The sequence below is a fragment of the Chenopodium album genome, chromosome 7, assembly GCF_948465745.1.
Source record: "Chenopodium album chromosome 7, dcCheAlbu1.1, whole genome shotgun sequence".
NCBI lineage: Eukaryota > Viridiplantae > Streptophyta > Magnoliopsida > Caryophyllales > Amaranthaceae > Chenopodium > Chenopodium album.
The window spans coordinates 71,841,829-71,861,658 of record NC_137840.1 but is presented as its reverse complement, the minus strand read 5'-3'; the positions used below and the strand labels follow the sequence as shown (position 1 = coordinate 71,861,658).

Below are 19,830 nucleotides of genomic sequence, written 5' to 3'. Positions count from 1 at the left end.
TTAGCTGCTCAGCATCACAGATCATCCTCAAACTTCTAAGTGAACGATTTCGCATTTTTCTGTAACATGATTCTAGTTGATGCATAAATCTACGGCAGGGCAAGTGGAAAAATAGGCTAAATATTCATATTGAGAAAATGAGTAAATGCTCCTTGTAAGTCATAGACTTGTTCCGAGCCATATTAGCCTGGGGTTTACACAACAATCTTAGATGAACTTACAAGGCAAAAGTCACCTTGCCAGGAGTCATTCTTTGTGAAAATTACTAATACCCATTGCCTTTGGTTCAAATAATATTGACATCATGACAAAATCTGTAAAGCAATGAAAAAAAAAAAAAAAAAAAAAAAAAATCTGCAGGAAATTTCTCGTACTGCAAGAGTAAGGTACCGTGATCAACTACAATTCCTAGTTTCTAGCCAAACATCAAAACTTCCACATCATTGTTTTCTTCCCCTTCCTTTCTTTGATGGCTGAACCTCCATCTGTTCTTTCCCCGTGACTTCTGCTATATCCACTGCAGAATACAGAAGTGGAACTTATCAGCAAAATGAGACAAAAAAAGAGCAATTCTAAATCATCAGAAAATCATTAACCGTAGCAAGTAGCAACATCTTTGGTCTACAACGATTTCATTTTACTGTATTCTAAATACTGCTCCCTTGAGTTATCAATCCAACACATATAATATCCATGCAAAGTGTGTGTGTGTGCGCGCATGTTTGGGGAGAGGGGAGGTCAATACTACATGTATAGTCAAAGCACATCCTCTATCAATAATATAATCAGAGATACATCCTCTATCAATTATTTCAAGAATCAGAGATACACAGTTATCTTCAGGGGATGCTGCGATTGCTGCCCCTCGGAAGTTAGAAATAGAACAGAAAATGACTAGTACCTTCAGGACCTCGAGCCATCAAAGCAAAAAATATATTGTTAAGCTTCTCCATCTTCTTTGCATCCTGTGCTTGGTCAGTCTTAAACTTGAGGCACTAGTAAAGAGATCACAAAAGCAAAGACAAGGCTCAGAACAAGGATCCACAAACTAAAACAGTCATGATAAACGAACAAACACTAGAAAATGAGGTTTACATTCACGATTCATAACAAGAATCCATAAACTAAAAATAATCAGAAAATACCCTCCCTCTTTCTTTCACTGTGTACTTCAAAAATACCTCTACAAGTTTCAGTGTCTCACCATATGCATAAAAAAAACCAATTGAATTACCAGGAGATCATGTGAAACGCATGCATACATACGATGCTAAAAGTGTAGCTAGTAGCTAATAACATTTCCCTACCATGCCAATTACAACAGCAATTAAGCTTCAAGGGCTACAGTAGAAAGAAATGACAAATAATACCATAGTCAACATATTGATAATGGCCTAAACCAGCCCTTTTTATTTTTTTTTATTTTAATCAATAGTAATCAATAAAGGCGGTTAACAGCAGACAACCACATTTTCTCTCAAATTTCAGATGTAAAGTAAATCAGCATAATTAAAAATCAAATTCAGCAACATATGTCAACTTCTGGAGCATATATTTTTCACAACCCCTTATTACTCAAGCCATGCATTGCAGAGAAAGAAGCAGTTATGCTAAATAGGTCAGACTCACTTCAAAAGAGTATAAATAATACAAATTTAACATTTCCAATTAATCTCTCACTTCAACATATCTGATAATTTCACCCTTCAAAAAACACCTTAAGTAATTAGCCTTGACAAGACTTGATATAATCCAACAAAGTACTACAACATAACCCCAAAAGACATCCTCAACCTACTAATAGCTTGATCTCAATACTATATCCCTTCACGAGTTCACGGTGATGTTCTTGTTAGGCAGAATTGAGTACATTACTTCAATGTGCTATTTAACACAAATTACTTCGTAGCATAGTGCAGTAGAGAATATACACTTAAAGTTAAAAGAGTAAAACACCTCACCACTACATTATAGAAATCCCTAAATCACCAAACACTTTTACAGAATCTACCATATGCAATCTGCTGATCAATCCTACTAACATATAACCATCATCTGCTAATTTTCAAACAAGCTTCATATCGAAAATTTCTTCCACCCACAACATTTAGCAAAGACATCACTTCTATCATTCACACAGCCAAATTGGAACCAGGTTAACAATAAACCCTAAGCTTCATCATTTGCCCTAATCTACACTCAATTGGTACATTCTAAGCTTCAAATCCAGATGGGTATTTGAGCATGATCATTGTAGTATAACAAAAAAAACACAGAAAATTCTGAAGACTACCATTCTAGCAAGTTCAGTATTATTGTAAAAGGGTGTAATTCGAAATCTAACACAGAAAAACAAATCAAATTCCCAAAAAAAAAAAAAAAAAAAAAAAAAGCATGAAGAAATCGAGCAATACCTCCTTATTATCAGTAACTTTGAGAACCAATTTTCCATCACAATGTCGATATTTCATCGAATAACGAGTCTGCATTGAAACGAGAAACATAATCAAACCCAATTTCTTACAAAATTCCAACAACCAAAAATTGAGAACAAATTAAAAAAGATTAAGATTGAATGATGGTGTTTAAGACTTACAGATTCAGGATCGGCGCGAAATAATTGGACGGATCGCTCGATGAATTCATCCCACGAAGTTACGTAGACCATGATGAAGTTGGAGAGAGAAAGTCAGGATTTTTTTCAAGGGTTTTTCTGATTTTGTTTTCTGCAACTTGTTTGCTGAGAACTAGAGAAGACAATAAACGTTTGTCTTAGGCTTTTGATTTTGGGTTTATGGAGGTTTGCTTGTTCTTCATTTATTTGGGAGTACTTTTTGTAAAATTTGGGTAAAGTAATGGGTATTTTGGAAATTTAGGTGAAAAAAATAAAAATACGGAGTAGATTAAGAAGTATTTGAAAGCTTTCGAAATTACTCCGTACATTTATATTTACATATTTTAACTAGACGAGAAAAATCTATGTCCATAATAGCTTGCATTCAATTTAAGCATCGAGTATCCGTACAAAAGTCAATGAGTACCGACAAAATATGATTTTTAATTAATACCGATAAAGAAATGTATCGCTTCTTAACTTTGTTAAGATAAACACTACTAATTGGTTGCCCTTGTCCGAAATAGTCCCAAGCCATCATTGATTAAGCAAGCCCTATTTGTGCGCGTTCCACATCCTCATTCCCCACAACTAGCTCCACGTAGCATGAGATTTGGACTAGTCTTCACACCCTTACCTTTTTGCTTATGCTACCCAACACAAGTTAGCTTAGTTTAGCTTTTACAACTGGATCATTCACTACAAAAATGCAATATTATTATAAAAAAATTATTCAATTACTCATAGAACTACATTCATGATTCTGTACAATGTTACAGCATATAAGTAATGGCAACTTTTTCACCAACCCTTTATATGACAATATATCACTATAGAACAATTGCAAGCAAAATCCCCTTCTTTCCTCCAAAGGCCGATAGAAAACAAAGAAAAAACTACGGGGAGGGTGTGTGTTGGGGGATCAAGATCAATGGATCATCCTCCATTTAAGATACATTCCAAAAAGAGGAGCTTCTTTTTGTGCCAAACAGGCGAAATAACTGATTTTCTTCCATTATAACAGTTTGATTATAAACGATGATCCGAGCAGAAAATTCTGCAGAGGGCACTATGTGACCTTGGCTTCTTCAATCTACACCAGGATCATATTAAGACATGCTGCAGAGGGCACTATGAAATAGAACAATTTTCATTTAGGAGTTGCAGCAGGTTCTGGGTCTGTTATCTCGCTTTTGATCCTAGCTGATTGGGAGATGAGCATATTGTGAACCTTCTGCTTCAGCTGCAAGTAAAAAAGTAAATGAGATGCCTCTAAGAATCTGTCAATCAGTTGCAACAAGAACTATAGAAAAGTAGCATAGGAAATGACAGGAGCCTAATGAATGATAAAGCTGGAATGAGCAAGGTTAAACATATTATCTCTATATTTTCCACCAGACTTGATATTCGATCCTGACTGTATATAGAGCCTAAGCATGGACAAGGTTGTATATACCTCATCGAGACCAAGTCCACTCTTTACAGATACACGAATGGCTCCTTCAGGCCCAAATAACCTATATCTTGCCAGATCCAAATTATCAGCAGCCAAGTCTTCAGTTATGAAGGAGGAAGGGGACTCAGGCAAAATATCACATTTGGAAACAACATCAATCCAAAGATGATTGCTGAATCTCTCCCTGATTTCCTTGTACGTTGTGAACTGCATAATCATCAAAATCAAGTAAATAATTATCAATCACTAATTGGTAAAGGAACTAACTAACTGCTATCATCATGTATGTTTTACACTCTTCTAGTTGACTGGATAGCAGTGTGGCCGCGTATACTCGGGCTTTCCTAGAGCATAGAGCCTAGCCTACAGTAGAATGCCAGGACATACACTGATACACTATATGCTTGATGTCATTGAAGATTAATAGGGAGCTGATAGTTGGGGGGGAAAAAGGTTAAAGCAACAATAGGGAAATGACTATTTTGTTAGCATGAAAACTATACTTGTCTATGATGCAACCGGCTTTTTCAAAAACTGACTATAAGTCACTACATACACCAAGGCATAATTGAACTCTGAATCGAAGAAAATTGGAAAAGAAGAGGACATCCAAAGTAAATTAATAGATGAACCATTGTATGCTCTCCATCTAAGCTTGTCTTCAGACTAAATGCAAGTCACTTCTTAAGTTAAATAATATACCTGGTCTGATGCTGAAGTTCCACATTCACCTGTTAAATCATGAACATATAGTACTGCTGTTGGCAAATGTGTGAGGACTGCAAGAGTCAGCTTCTCCAAATTGTTCCTCTCCTCTTCAGATTTTGCAAATGGAAGCAATTGAAAAAAAAAAAACTCCTTCAGACACACTATGAGCTGTTTAAGGAAGGCAATCATTTTGAGCAGTGCCAAAAGCTAACAAATAATATAGCACATCATGAGATTACTGAACAGAAGTTTAAAAAAAACATATGATTTTAGCACCCCCAACGGCCCCAAGTACCGATGTCCACCGTGTGAAATGTAAAGATACATATTTGCAAGCTCTGAAACAATCACTCGAAATGGTGTACTTTGAATATTAGGTTTTTAATGGTCCCTGACAAGTAGACTTACATTCATCCAGGCAATTATTCTTCTACCACAGACAATTTAGGCTCCAGGAAAACACTTGGTTAATTAGCTAGTAAAATAAAATAAAAATAATAATACTCCGTAAAAGATTGAACGCATAGTGTATCCACATTGCCCTAAAATTTCATTTTCATGGCAAGGAACCTATAACTGTTCTAGATTAATTCCTTCCCAGTTCCCAATCAAGTTTGAGTCTATACTGGTATATTTTTACCTAAATTGGTCTAGTCTATGTTTATACTGGTGGTTACTTTTTGTACTTTCCAAAATCAGTCTTTATGCCTATACAGGTTGTCTACAATATCTTCGGAAGAAACTTAGCTATTTTAAATTAAGAAGAAGATCATCTAAGACAAAACAATAATAAAGTATAAACAATCAGAAATAGGCAGACAAGCCTATTTTAACAAATTAAATAGGCCCAATAGGCCAATACTAATCATATTTGTTGCTAAAAGCCATCCTAGTCTCTAGTTCTTGGCCCTTGCTTATCCTCATACACATGGTTTTGGACCCTTCTTAATTTCAAAAATAAACATCTCATAAACCACATGGCTTCCATTAACAGACCATAAATATCCTGTCAATTCTTATCCACAAACTCCAATGTAAAGTTCAGCAGAAATTATAATATAGGGAGAACGCAGAACATAACTTCACTTACCATCTAATCTCTTGAGTACACCCGGAGTGTCAGTAACCTGTCAAAAAAAAAATAAAAAAAATTGAGAAACAATATTTTCAATGACAATTTAACATGCAACAAATACATTTCTTTTTTGTGTAGACCTGAAAACGCTGATAGTTCACAACAATATGACCCATCAAAATTCCCCTGGTTGTGAATGGATAGTTACAAATCTGGAGAAAGAGTGAGAAAGGATAGTTATTTTCCACACAACTTAAAAATCATAAATCTTCATGTCTCACTCAACAGCAATAGAATACCTACCACACAATCTACACATAGACACATACTAAAGAGCTTTGAAGAGCAGACACAGAAAATGAGTAGCAGGGCTAGGGTACGTATTTTTTTTTATAATAATAGGAGGAAATATCCATAACTAAAAAGATAATTTCTGTTTTCTTGGATCATCCAGCTTTCATCTAATGTAGAGTTAGACAGCAAACAGCTCCTAATACACCTAAACAATAGCAAAACAAGTAAGTTGTATCTTTGGTTCAAGTCACGAGGTAACTAGCCACTCTTATCCACACATTTGGCACATGCAGATAGCTCATTAGTCTATACTATAGGTTACACAAATCATATTTTCCTCTTAAACTTAATGTCAGTGCTTTCCTTCACACAGAACAGAGCTCCAGGACTCAAGAGCAGGGTTTAGAAAGGGTGCACCAAGGTGTTAAACAATGTGGTTTAATAGTCTATTTCAGTGGGTTGTTTACGTACAGGGGGCAAAATATTTTTGGCATTAGGAAGTGTGCCTCATTTTGAAGAAGTGCACTCCTTATTTCTTGTGCCAAGGCTGTAGAACCTATGTTGCCTCAGCACACCCCAAGTCATTTTGAACACCAGTGGAATAGTCAATTAGTCTTCTGCTTAAATTTAAAATTTAGAACAAGTACTAATTGCAACAGAAAGGACAAGAAGAAAATGGAGCACAAAAATTGTAATTCTAAGAGCAGTCATTAATCAAGATCAATATAAGCACTCTGAATACCTCAGGTTTTCCTGTTGATAGAATACGAACTAAAGATGATTTTCCAACATTAGGGGCTCCAACAAGAGACAGTGTTGGAGTTTCCAGATCAACCACTGGCATAGCTCGTAATGTCTGCAAGGAAACATGAATCATAGGGGAGATGCCAACATCCATTTAGTAGCATCAATGCACATGGATCCAGACATACATTAAAGGTAGGTAGAAGCACATAAATCAGATTTGCAAGGATGTGAGAAAAATGTAGAAGATTTTGTCCAACATTTAATAGAAGAAGCACTTGCTTAAATAAGTTATGTAAAAGCCCCAATAAGCACCGAAAAGTTTGGTAAAATTGGTTGGTAATAATTATAAATCCAATGCATGAACAGACCTGCATGGCTCTCATAGTGAGCAGTCATATTTCTGTTTTTGAAGGCAAATTTTTGAAAGAAAATGAATAGAAAACTCATAATACACCCAATAACATACATATATATCAAAATGTGAAGGTAAAATATAACAACAGGAAATTTCCCAACTAGATGTGTATTTGCATCCCAATGGATCTGCCAGCCAACCATTGATTCCAAGGTGAGATTGTCACAGACTCACAGTTCAGAGGGGGTACATATACTAATCAAATCATGAATTGTCAACCAAGAGTTTTTAAAACTCCATTGGTCCATCACAAGTCTAATGACAGATCAATAGTCAAATAGTCTTCTCAACATTTACGTTTTTAAGCCAAGAGATTTGCATGCAGAAAAGTTGTTAACAGAAAACACTTAGGAAGATCCAAAGATGAATAACCAGAACATGTATACACAAATGGAAAAAATGGAAATCAATGCCAATTCCCCACAAAATGCAATATCTCAAAGTGATTCACCTCATCACCAAGGGATCATAGTTTCATACCTTGGCAATATCCAGCAAATCATCAACGGCCTTTCTTTCACGGTAATAAGTTTCTTCCACTCTTTTTATACCCTACAAAATTTAAAATTAATCAACAAACAGCAACTTACAAACTTGCTTGCATGACAATTTATTTTTTCAAGTACTGGGTGTCATCGTTACACTGCGCTACAGCTGCATGTAACCATGTACTGAGAAATCTAGCAACGACTTCAGAAACATCACTACTAAAGAGGAATTTGCTATTCAACAACATCAGTATCCTGGGGGGGGGGGGGATTTCTCCGTATACTAAGTGATAGAAATTTTTACTGATTTTTAATAAATGACATAAAGAAACTACGTAGTACATATTTTGATATTAGATTTGAATATGTGACACCAATAATTTTTTATTTTTTTAAAAAATAAACAATAGTAAAGGATTATTAAGTGACAAATAAATATGGCAAAATTAGTTTGATAACTGATATGATTTTTTCTAAAAGGTATAATAGGTGACAGAAAGTTCAGCGATGGCCATAACATAATAGGTGATTCCTTTCACAGCACAACCAGTTGCACACAGTACATACTGTAGTTTAAAACTTGGAACACAAGTATTTACCTCGTTCAACCGTTCCTCTGCCTCTTTCTTTGTCAACGACTGCAATGCACAAATTTCAGTATCATTTAAAGTTATTCATAATTTCTTACGAAAATAAATAAACAAATAAAATATAAGGAAAGGCAATGATGAATAAGACAAAGATCTAATTAATAAATAATCAACCTTGGCACAAAGAGAAGCATGTTCCTTTCCAACAGATGTAACCTTCTTTCGCAGATTGTTTACCTTCAACAAAACCTGCAGAACATCAAGGACCCACAAGCCATATAAATGCTTGCTATAGAATAAACTACAAACATCGAGTCCAAATTATTACAAGCGGAGTTCTACACTGATATAAGGAAATTACTTTAGAATCAAACACAATAACTAGAAGGCCACCCAACAGACAAAAAGATTGATGATGTGCACTTACAACTGCCTAAGATGTCAGAATTAAGAAACTACAAATAATGTTGTTCCATCAGTACCCGTCCAATGTACACAGTAGACTTTCTCAAAGAAAACGATCCTCTATAAAAGCACATCACCAGAACTCCTCAATATAGTTCCTAGACTCTCATTGATATCTTGAAAGGCCATCCACTTATCCTTGACTCTTTTATGGTTTATCCTGATAGAAGATTTCAGTGACTTGAATTCATGAACAATAATAGATATACTGACACAAGTGTATCAGTGAAACATCTATATTCCCCTATGCAACCTACACAATTGAAAATGTTATCTATTCTCCTACAAATCTCTGTTCATCTGAAATTTAGAAATGTGAGGAAAGTCATCATAAAAGAACTTGGCAGGTACACTCTACTCTAACGGATATAGGGAAGAAAATTCTGAAGAACCTTCCTCCTGCAGAAACAAAATTCTGAAGAACCTTCCTCCTGCAGAAACATCAATCCAATCCCTGTAATTTTCAGGAACAAGTTCTCTCCTTCATAAATTAAACTATTCTTCTGATTTTACATAACTTGTTATACAATAAAGGGGGGCCTCAAAATCATTAATTTGAACATCGTCAATTAGAGTCAATACCAATTAGTCCTAGAAATTCTTAATTACGGATATAGATTGAGCTAACTGCATCCAATACTCCTCTTGCAATAAGTTCTTTACTGCATTATTATTATTATAGTACAAGAATCAAGGCATTCTCCCAAATGAATTCACGTTCTCAACAACTTTAAAGATTCATAGACACATCTAACAACAAAAGTAATACTAATACCCTGAGTGACAAAAATATTAGAGTAAATATCAGAACGTAGTAGTTACCTCTTCATAATTCCCATCTCCAAGCGTCAGTTCAATAAGGGAACGCTCATAAGGATGCAAATGGTTTTTGTTAGGGAAGTTTTCTGTATAAGTTCTAAGTGGAACTGCCAACTCCTAACCAAACAAACAAAGAAGATAAACTGTTAGTTAATTACACTTGATAAAAAGACTAACTAAAACACACAAACTATATAACACTCGAATATTTTACCTTCATCAGCGCGTCAAGTTGCTTAGCACCCCGGTTCCTCTCTCGCTTAGCAATATTAGCAATGCCTGCCAATCCCAAAATCAGATTAAAAGCCATTAATCTCACATAAAACACAAATATCCAAGCAAATCAACATAATCACAAAAACAACCAATTACCCTTTGTAGCTGAAACCTTCTTAGATTTCCGTATAGCAGATTGGATTATATCAATAGATGGCATTACCATGGGTAGCTTTTGAAAAGCACCAATACCTTCGATTTTCATGGTTTCATTAACCTAATAATTTTCCAATAGAACATTAAACATAGCAATATTTAGAACACAAACAAGGAAACATTTAAACCAAAAAAAAAAAGAAATTACCTTCACTTTGATTTCTTTTTTGAATTTGGTTTCAGGAATATAACTTGCACCCATTAATTTTTCAGCAGTAGTGGTCTGTATCTCTTTGCATAAACACATTATAGGATAAAATGCTCTTTGGGGTAATTGTCTAGAACCTGCTTAATCATAAACATTTGACAATTTCTCAGAAATTCGAGCAAAGTAGGTTGATTAAATTGAAAACCCAATAAAAAAAAAAAACTTAATCATTCAAACTAATACAGTAGATAAAGTTATCTACTTGATAAAATTTTCAATTGAACAATAAGGAAACAAAAGACTGTACCTTTGATAAATTTGGAGGTTCCGAACAATAATTTGTTAGAAGGAATCCGCCATAACTCCAGCATATTGGAAGCTCCAATCATTTTTGTAAATTTGGGGAAGCCAAAAGTTGAGAGCTGGGTATATTTAGTTACTTATCGAGTACAGAGTTACAGACCTTCAACTGATACCCAGAGGAAGAGAGTCAAGGGGAAGAAATTCCAAGTTAAGGTGAAACATAAGGCATAAGGCAAAGTAAGACGTGGCTTATGTTAATTTTATTATAAGACGGTTAATTAAAGGATAATTTTAACAATTATAATATAATCACGTGAAATCTTGTTAGATTCGTAACGACTTATATTTTCAAAATATCAACGTTTAAAGAAATAAATGGTTGAAGTTGTGCATTGGCAAACGTGACTATAGAAATGTGTCAACTAAAAAGAAACGGAGTTAGAGTAGTACTCTTTTTTTTTTTTTTCTTTTAAGAGTAATTTTACATTTTTAGAATTTTAGTTAAATGCTAAATACTACCATAAAAATTATTAAACCACCATCATTTCAATCAAAGACACATTCTTGTCCTTACTAAAAAAATTTCCCTTCAAAGCTTTCTAACGATATCTTATTTGTCTTAATTCGATTTCAATATAAAAAGTTATGATATACAAAAGGCGCAAAAAAAAAAAAAAAAAAAAAAAAAAAAAAAAGTGAAGTTCTTGGGGAGAAACGCCTAGAACTATCGAATTCTTGATATTCGATAGTTCTAGGCATTTCTCCCCTAAAGTTTAGAAAAAAAAAAACTAGACGTTTGGCCTCCACCCAAAACAAAACCGACTTTAACTTTGTTAATGTGTCCGATGACCTTGCCCTCAGTCGGTGGTGGTTTGTTGGAGGAGAGAAAGTTTGAGTTAGAGGCCAAAGAATAAAAACTTGGAATACACGCAAGAGTATATTTGTCCATTTATATTTAAATACGGGCATTACCTGATAAAATAAGAACATCGTATAGCTTTTTTTTTTCCTTTTTTTTTTATAGGACATTGTATAGCTTGTCAGTTGTCACTATTGATTTATCAAGGTTTTTACTTTTTAGTATAAAATTTTTAATTTTAACATTTTTTATTGTACAACCAAAACTCTTCTATTACCCGATTATGATGATTCCAGGTTCCAGTCTTGCTCACCATCAACATTGCATGGCCAAAAAAGTTTATGTTATTCGTATTAACAGCTACTCTAGGAGGGATGCTTTGATGGTGTGCTCACAATTAATCAAGTATCTTTGTAGCTCCAAAATGCTTCACTTTATGCTCCTACCTATGGACCAATAATTCTTCAGTACAACCAACATACAAAGGAGCAAAGTGAGCAATATTGTCAAAAAAAAAAAAAAAAAAAAACAAAAAAAAAAAAACAAAAAACACAACAAAATACTACGAGTAGAAAAAACAACTGCACATATGCTTCTGTTGGACTGACATTTACAAGACAAACATGTTTATGCCATGCCGTTGGAACATTGATCTAATAACCTGCTCCAGTGATGCAGGCAAAATAATTCCCAGAGTCCAAAAGGCAATAATTAGCTTAAACCTCAAGTCAGACATATACTAAAAATAGTAGGGGCTATGATACAAAACTTATATATATATTTTAAATGGAACAAACTCGAACACTATCATCGAGCCCATGAAACGGACTCAATCTCATCCCTTGCGGCCTTGTATAATTCAAGCCTCTTGGCACATTTTTGTCTCCTCTCCATCAATGTTGGATCTTCATCAAGCATCTGTCCAAGCTGCTTAGCCTGAAAGCAAATGGAATCAAATATTTCAGATTCATCCAACTTGAACCGATAGCTCAGAAAGTACTACTCAGCCAATATAAGATGAGATGTTGGGCGGGTAAACTTTAATACTTCGTATATAAGGTCTATCTCAGGTCTGAGCTACGACTGCAGGGAATTTCGGACTTAATTCATAAGTAATTTAGTGGAGATTGCTATCTGCTAACTTGGCCAATAACATTACCTATTGGATTTTTCTGCACAAGTACTCCATGCTATTTAAAACGTAAATAATTGTTTAAATAGATAAAAGTGCACATGCAGGAGTGTAAAATTCATCCAATCCATAGCTACAATGGAGCTTACAGCACAGAATCATGAAATGCATGCATAAAATTTTTAAAACATAAGATTACCTCTCTCTTGCCAACTTGCGTGTAAAAGAGATTCAGCAATGAGTGTTTAGCTTCCCTGACCTGACAATGAACAGCCGCCTTGGGGATGGTGTTTTTAAGTGTATCCGATATCATATTTATATACGATGAAACATTTGATGCTATTCTTCTAAAATGCCCCTCATTATATCGATCTACATTTGGGGCTACCGGATTTGCCCCTTTCTTCTCCTCCATTTCCTGAGGAAGTTTGCGGAAGAAATCCACAGTCAAGTATGCAGATTCCATGTCCACTAACCTAATGACTGTCTTCTTACTTTCATCACGGAATCTCTCTAATGACGCATAACAAGCTGCACCTAGTTCAGCTTGCAAGGAAGGGAAGCGCTTAAGTTCCTGTACATTGAAAGAAAAGAAGTTCAAGAATCCCATAAAAAAAAGAACCAGTAAAATCTAAAAGCTACAACATTATAAACTCAAATCTCACCTGAGTTTCTGAAATTGATTTCCTTACAAGTTCCTTTAATACAAAGTGAACCTGTACAAAAGAAATATTTAGAAAATAACTTCAAAAAAAATCTGAGTTAATGTTCCTCAGCTTCTCAAACCAATTGTGTTTGAGAGTTGTGACAATGAGCAGGAGATAGATAAAGACAATTGATGAAATAGAAATGCAGAACAGATAGCACTTACAGCATCAACGGAAGCTTCAGCAGGGCCTCTGAAATAATTTAAAGCACCATCAATCAAACGCCGATAACCTTGCTCAGGGGCTATGAGATGAGGTTGGTAACCATCAGCCTCGGAGACCACCTTCTTAACATTCGGTAGAGACAAATATCGATCAAAAGGCAGCTTTTTCAAAGCAGCAGGGAGCTGATGGTCAAAACACCATATATTCGATCACCGCCAGGACGCCTAAAAAGAATGTAGGCACCTTAAAATAATTATGAGTATAAAGAAATTTGAAATCTGAAACAGAATTTGATAAATCAAGGATCAGCCATTAACACAGAACCTAGATTTCCAGGGAGATGAATTATAATTATCCATGCAAAATGTGTAGTAACAAGTACAACAAGTGGTAACACACATATATATGCATAAAAAGATGGTAAATATTAAAGCTTAAGAAGAGCTTTAAAGCGTGAAGTTATAGAAAAATAGTGAAAACAATAACTTATAATTCCTTCAAATCAGCAAAAAATGCACATGAAACAAAGTTGAATAATAAATTCTGGAGAGTAAAGAAAGGAACATTGTCACTAATTCAAAACTTGTATGAAGGCAGGGGAATTACCCTCCATCTAGATGCTCCTTGAATATCTTATCAAATGCACGGCAAAGTTCCAAGATAGTGTATAACTGGGCCTGAAATATAACGTCTGAGTTACTGAAGAAGTTTGTCTTGATACGTTTTACTATCATGGAAAATTAATTTTGGAAAAGTTACTCACCCCAGCATCAACACCCACAGGTCGACCAAGACGATCCAATTCTGCTTCTAATTCATCAATATTTTTGTTTATCAATGAAATTATACTCGGGATACGAGCCCTAATTACTGACTCCAAATGCTTTGATAAGACAGAGAAATCATTTGTCAGCAAATACAAAATCAAACCAACACATAACTGCCATCAATTCATCAAGAATAGAGTGGCCCAGAGAATTATACCTGAGAAAGCATTTTTGCAAGATACTCAGACCCCATTCTACTAACTAAATGTGAGTAGTCAGGGCTGGTAGCAAAGTACTCACGCTCCTTGTGCCTTGCAGCCATCATATCAGCATTTCTATTGATATCTGCCTGTGAACGATTCACTACACCCACCCAGGGGCGTTGAAGTCGATAAGATCTTCCTTCAAGAACCTTGTACAATGAAGGAAAGGGTAAAAAATCAGAGTATCAATCATACAAGTATCACACATTCAAGTATTTAATTTAAGCCTTTACATGATGTTTTAAACAGGCAAGAGGAAGGGTTACTACAACATAAAGCATGATTTAAGAAACTGGTGGCTTAAACTCTTTTTGGTCCCTAACCCCTAATTATAAACGCAATTTTCCACTATTGAGGAATCATTTCACTATCAGCTAACATTGTAAAACTCAGTCAAAGTATTCATGTCTTTGATACTAAATAGTATGTCACTTAAGACACCACATAAAATTGACTTGTTGAACCATTCAAGACTATATTGAGGTTTTCTATACTTTCACATTAATTTCCAAGGATTACATAGCAAGATTAGATACATAGGCTTTAAGGCATAGTAGTAGAACCGTTGAGACGTTGAGGAAAATTCATGATCTAAATAGGCAATACAGCAATACACACACCAGAAAATTCCTTCTAAATTTCAAGTTACTTCTTTTTTCTTTCGAGGGGATTCCTATTCGAAGGGAGGTAGACTACTCGAGACTTCTGTAGTTCATTTATAATTGAACTGAATAAAAGTAAGCAAGTTACAAAATAACCAAAAAAAAAATGGAGAAAATGAATAAAGGGGATGATTTTTAGTTTTCAATAAAACTTAAGGAGTACAACTTTATGTTTCGAGATTTTATAGAATTTATTTGAAAGTGAGAATTCCCTTTTTTTTTTTTTTAATTTGTTTACAGTAACTACTTGAGCCCTATGTTACTCGGACTCTTCATTTCACCTCACGTACCGGTGTCGGACCCTCGACACTCGGACATGGGTATGACACCCGGACACTTCACTTTTAGTTCAAAATCATGGAATTTTTTCACAAAATAGCCGAGTTGGACGCTTGGACACGTACCCATGTTGGACATGGGTACCCGAGTCCAAGTAACATAGTTGAGCCAGCCATATCTACTCAAGGTGTTCAAATGATAAGATAACTTGGATAACCAAAGTAACAAAGAGAATCACACATGGTAATGTGTAATCCATACAAAATAGCAAAAATATGATTTTATTGGGATAATTCCACACAGAACCAACCAGGCCTATGTAAAAGTATAGTATCAAGAACTAAATATATATTACACTAAAAAAAACAAAAAATTAAGTAGATCTAACCCATTAACTTGGTTTTTGGTTTAACCATGAACTATATAATGAACAAGAAAAAGAATTTGAGCTAAAGGTAACATACTTCCAAGGCATTCGTCCCTTTATCCATCAGATCCAACTTTGTTAGAACACCGAAGGTTCGATCACCTAGAACATTTATGTTAAAAACTCATCAGGACAAAGATATTAAGATGAGAAAACAATTGGTAAAATATAAGCACATGTAAAGAAAAATCAAAGTACCATTGGGATCCACTTCTTTAGCAAGCTTCATGGCATCTGATGTTGCTATATCTTGATTTGCTGGTGATATTGCCAGAATAATACAATTGGGCTATAAAAGAAAATGTTATAACATTAGAATGACAGTATACTACTTCATTCAATAACTCCAAACCAAATACACTTACCACTTTGAGAGCAGATATATCACTCTGTCATCCAAACACGTAGACTCAAACTAGAATCCTCAGTATGAAAAGAAAAAAAACTTGGGTGGGGCTTGTCGGAGGAACTTCATAACTAAGAGATTTGGAGAGTGGGTCCTTGTTTCAACTTAGGCATTTTTTCTAAACTAAAATACAAGTATGGATATGCTCTATTTCAAATCCACTTTTAGTTCCCAAAATGTGTTAACCAAAAACCCACTGAGTAATTCAATATGTAATAGCCCCCTCCTCTAAGCTTGTAAAAGAAATCAAAGCGTACAGGAATGTAAGATTCAAATATTGCATACGCATAGATGCTTTATGATTACAAAGCAATCCATAAAATTATAAAAATATAACTTGCATGGTAACCATGGAGGTGGACAGAAAGGTTGTAATTACAGGGTCTGGATGATGAGTAATCAGTATATTATGATAAGAGTACAGACATGACCAAAAATAGAGACACGATGATGATGTTGGTAATTACCTTCTCAACATATGTTCGAACCATGTCTTCAATGTCTTGGACGATACTCTCAGGCTGACCCTCTGGGATTAAAAACCATTAAAAAATAAATAACCCAACTCAACAACAAGCTAATAAAGATATACTTAGATATTCATATATATTCCAAAAAAAAGCTGGGAAGCTCACCTACAGCAACCTTTGTCAAACCAGGTAAATCAATGAGGGTCAAGTTGACAACTAAAAAAGCAGTAAAAACAGTGAGAAAATGTTCAATAACACTAGCAAAGCACAGCACAAATATAAGGCAAGCCCTGCATAATGGACAAAAATGATGTAAATTAATTTTTTTACCATTAGGTGAATAAATGCTGAGGTGAATGGGAACGGGTGATATCATTTTCGACTTTCCTGTTACTCGATCAGTTTCATCTTGAATCTCCTTACGAACAAGGGCTAAAAACGAACACACATTAAAAATTAATATCATTCAAAAAAAAATAACCTTTGCACAAACCAGTGTCAGAGATGGCAAAACAGTAATACTACGTAACTAATTAAAAAGTGCAAAGCACATTTAGCAAAAACAAAAGGAATGACAAAGATACATGAAACGAATAACGCTTCAATTCTACTCCCTCCGTCTCTAAATGTTACTCGTAAATTATAAACAAATCAAAATTACAAGCTAAAGGATGAGAATTACAAACCAAAACAGTCAAAAAACTTAAACCAACCAACACTTAGGCAAGTGCAGAAACTCAACAAGAACAAACCTTCCATCATTTACTAATCAAATCAAAATGTTATTACACTAATTAAATCATGCTTTAGTTATAAACTTACAAACCTTCAAACAAACAACAGAAGTAAAAATTAGCTTAATGGATAAGAATTATATACCAAAATCACTGAACTGACGCTTCGGCAAGTGCAAAAACTCAGCATATTCTTTCGATCCATCCTCTGTCTTATGCAATTGCAACACCAATGGCCGTCTCGTCACAATTCCTACCATAATATTTCAATTTTACAACCTTCAAACTTAAAAAAAAAAAAAAAAAAAAAAAAAAAAAAAAAAAAAAAAAAAAAAAATCTCAATTGATGAATTAGAAAAACCAACCTGATCCTCTAGGAAGAAAATCACGGCCAACAATACTCTCAAGAACAGAAGATTTTCCAGAACTCTACAAAAATTACAAAATTGAACAATAAAAGTTGAAATTCAACTGAAAAAACTGATGAAATTGAAGTATGAAGAGGAGAGAGAAAAAACCAGAAGTACCTGACCACCGACGACGGCGACAGAAGGAAGAGCTTCCCAGAGAGAAGAGAAAGAGGTGTCACCACCGCCATGGTCGCCGAGAACAGTACAAGCTCGTTGAATTCGGTTGACGAGTCCAATCAAACTCTCCATAGTTGACATATTTGGAAAATTGAAACCCTAGAAATTCGAAGTTTGAGTGTTGAAGAAGATTAGAAGAAGGTTCTGGTTATGGTGGTGGTGGAGAAGCAGGGGAGTAGAAATGGAGGAGAGAGAAAGTTGGGGGGTTTTTGACACGCTGAAGAAAAGAGGGAGTTTGGAAATGTATTGTAATAAAAATATTAATTTAATGTTAAAATGGAGAGAAAATAGGGGATAAGGAATGAAAGTTATGAGAAGAGTCTTTTGGTCAGTCTATGTTTTTTTTTTTTTTCAATTTAAATTTAAATAAAATAAAATAAAAACATAAAATTCGTAATAATGGTACTCAGTTTCTAGTCTTTGAATTTGGTTTCAAGGAAAAAAAAAAGTCTTTAAAGTTTGAAGTTTCAAAATTTGAAAGAGGAAAGGTCCGGTCCCCAGTCCCCACTACTATTATTGGTCTATTGCCTTCGGTGCCGTTGGAGAGAGCGCGGTGAGTAGTAGCTAAGCTGATGTTCTCCCTGGAGGTTTTTTTTTTTTTTTGTTTTTTCTAAGCTATGCCCAGGGTTATTGAGTTTCTAAGGTGTGCCCATATTTTTTTAAAATTACAAGATATACCCTCCAACTTAAGGTGTTTATTCAACCGTACCCTATAACGCTAATCCAATGTTAGTAGTTGTGTTAATTGTTCATTACCACATTTTGGAGAGAAATTTCACGCCCAGATTGGGTTAGAATTATATAAGTTGGTTAACAATTAACATTTTTTTCCAAATTTTCTCATTTGCTTTTCCTTCTTTCTTCTAAAAGCAACCATTGATATGTCAAGCTCTCGGTGTATTTCTTATTCTTTTTTCTCATCCGCTTCTTATTACTTCCTATTTATTTACAATTCTAACGTCGAGTTTACGTCATAGGGTACGGTTGATTAAACAACTTAAGTTGGAGGGCACAACTTGTAATTTTGAAAAAGCATGGGCACACCTTAGAAACTCAACAACCGCATAGTTTAGAAAAACCCTTTTTTAAAAAAAAAAAAAAAAAAAATTGCATTTTGGTTTTGGACATTTTTGTGTCAAACTTGACAGACAAATAAAAAAATAAAGTACAAGATGTTTTTATCATCATTACTAAAGTGTTAACAAGTCGAGCCAGTAACAAGCTCAGCTTAATCAGAGCCCGGGTTTAGATTTGGCTCGAGATCATAATGAGCTTAGTCTCTGCTATCCTTGTCTCGAGTCAGAAGGTTATGAATAAGCTCGTTTTTTTAAAAAAAAAATTATTAAAAAAAATTTAATAAATTTACTAATATCATAATAAACTTCGTTTAATTTTTTTCTGAAAATATAAACTTTGTTTCGTACAAGTATTATTCACAACATAAGTGTGCCTTCTTACTTAGTGTTAGATTTTCCCTTCATAGTTTTTGTTGTTATTTATGTAGAAGAAAACCAACGAAAGAAAGAGGAAGGAAGTAGTCCCTTATCGAAAGATACGAGCAACTTATAGAGTGAATCTGGGCGCATAGCACCTCTGGGCGAGTTATGTAAATAGGAGGGTTAGGAAGTAATTTCCGCTTATGCATGTATAATGTACCACTAAAGTATAAGTTATCTGAATAGTACTTTTTTATTGCAAGATTGACATCCTATATGCGCTGAAATCAATTATGCGCCAAGACTTAACCTAAGTTATAAAACCAATATTTGATTGTCTTTGAAACAATGAATGTGGGTACCATATAGGCCTACATTACTT

At 34.6% G+C, this 19,830-nt stretch overlaps 2 protein-coding genes and 1 pseudogene across 3 annotated transcripts; all 3 read right to left on the bottom strand.

The window, feature by feature from the left end:
- Positions 1–104: 104 nt before the first annotated feature.
- Positions 105–2,813, bottom strand: LOC145638381 (signal recognition particle 9 kDa protein-like). Its single transcript, XM_081689348.1, has 4 exons — positions 2,597–2,813; positions 2,415–2,483; positions 902–995; positions 105–517 (listed from the first exon to the last, which is right to left on the bottom strand). The coding sequence occupies exons 1-4, from the start codon at positions 2,666–2,668 to the stop codon at positions 441–443; spliced, it is 312 nt and encodes a 103-aa protein (XP_081545474.1). The 5' UTR covers positions 2,669–2,813; the 3' UTR covers positions 105–440.
- A 496-nt stretch (positions 2,814–3,309) lies between these two features.
- Positions 3,310–10,775, bottom strand: LOC145639431 (uncharacterized). The gene is made up of 14 exons (XM_081690670.1): positions 10,559–10,775; positions 10,252–10,388; positions 10,044–10,164; positions 9,886–9,950; positions 9,675–9,788; positions 8,562–8,636; positions 8,397–8,435; positions 7,790–7,861; positions 6,890–7,003; positions 5,994–6,065; positions 5,869–5,905; positions 4,773–4,885; positions 4,071–4,277; positions 3,310–3,857 (listed from the first exon to the last, which is right to left on the bottom strand). Exons 1-14 carry the CDS (start codon positions 10,638–10,640, stop codon positions 3,765–3,767), a joined length of 1,341 nt encoding a protein of 446 aa, XP_081546796.1. The 5' UTR covers positions 10,641–10,775; the 3' UTR covers positions 3,310–3,764.
- Positions 10,776–11,951: 1,176 nt separating this feature from the next.
- Positions 11,952–18,267, bottom strand: LOC145639430 (phragmoplastin DRP1E-like; annotated as a pseudogene). The gene is made up of 15 exons (XR_014114884.1): positions 17,953–18,267; positions 17,791–17,854; positions 17,571–17,678; positions 17,022–17,123; positions 16,857–16,907; positions 16,689–16,750; positions 16,014–16,104; positions 15,853–15,917; positions 14,402–14,596; positions 14,181–14,300; positions 14,024–14,094; positions 13,417–13,641; positions 13,211–13,261; positions 12,745–13,119; positions 11,952–12,349 (listed from the first exon to the last, which is right to left on the bottom strand). The product of XR_014114884.1 is annotated as a phragmoplastin DRP1E-like (transcript).
- Positions 18,268–19,830: the final 1,563 nt, after the last annotated feature.

What these genes read in the sequence shown, in the direction of transcription:
- LOC145639431 (XM_081690670.1), bottom strand. Translation starts at nt 10,640, where the DNA reads ATGATTGGAGCTTCCAATATGCTGGAGTTATGGCGGATTCCTTCTAAC. An exon ending in GAGATGGGAATTATGAAGAG is followed by an intron (nt 8,637 to 9,674) that starts GTAACTACTACG and finishes GATGTTCTGCAG; the next exon opens with GTTTTGTTGAAGGTAAACAA. An exon ending in GAACTTCAGCATCAGACCAG is followed by an intron (nt 4,278 to 4,772) that starts GTATATTATTTA and finishes ATGATTATGCAG; the next exon opens with TTCACAACGTACAAGGAAAT.
- LOC145638381 (XM_081689348.1), bottom strand. Translation starts at nt 2,668, where the DNA reads ATGGTCTACGTAACTTCGTGGGATGAATTCATCGAGCGATCCGTCCAA. An exon ending in TTCGCGCCGATCCTGAATCT is followed by an intron (nt 2,484 to 2,596) that starts GTAAGTCTTAAA and finishes GTTTCAATGCAG; the next exon opens with ACTCGTTATTCGATGAAATA. An exon ending in GATGGCTCGAGGTCCTGAAG is followed by an intron (nt 518 to 901) that starts GTACTAGTCATT and finishes TGTATTCTGCAG; the next exon opens with TGGATATAGCAGAAGTCACG.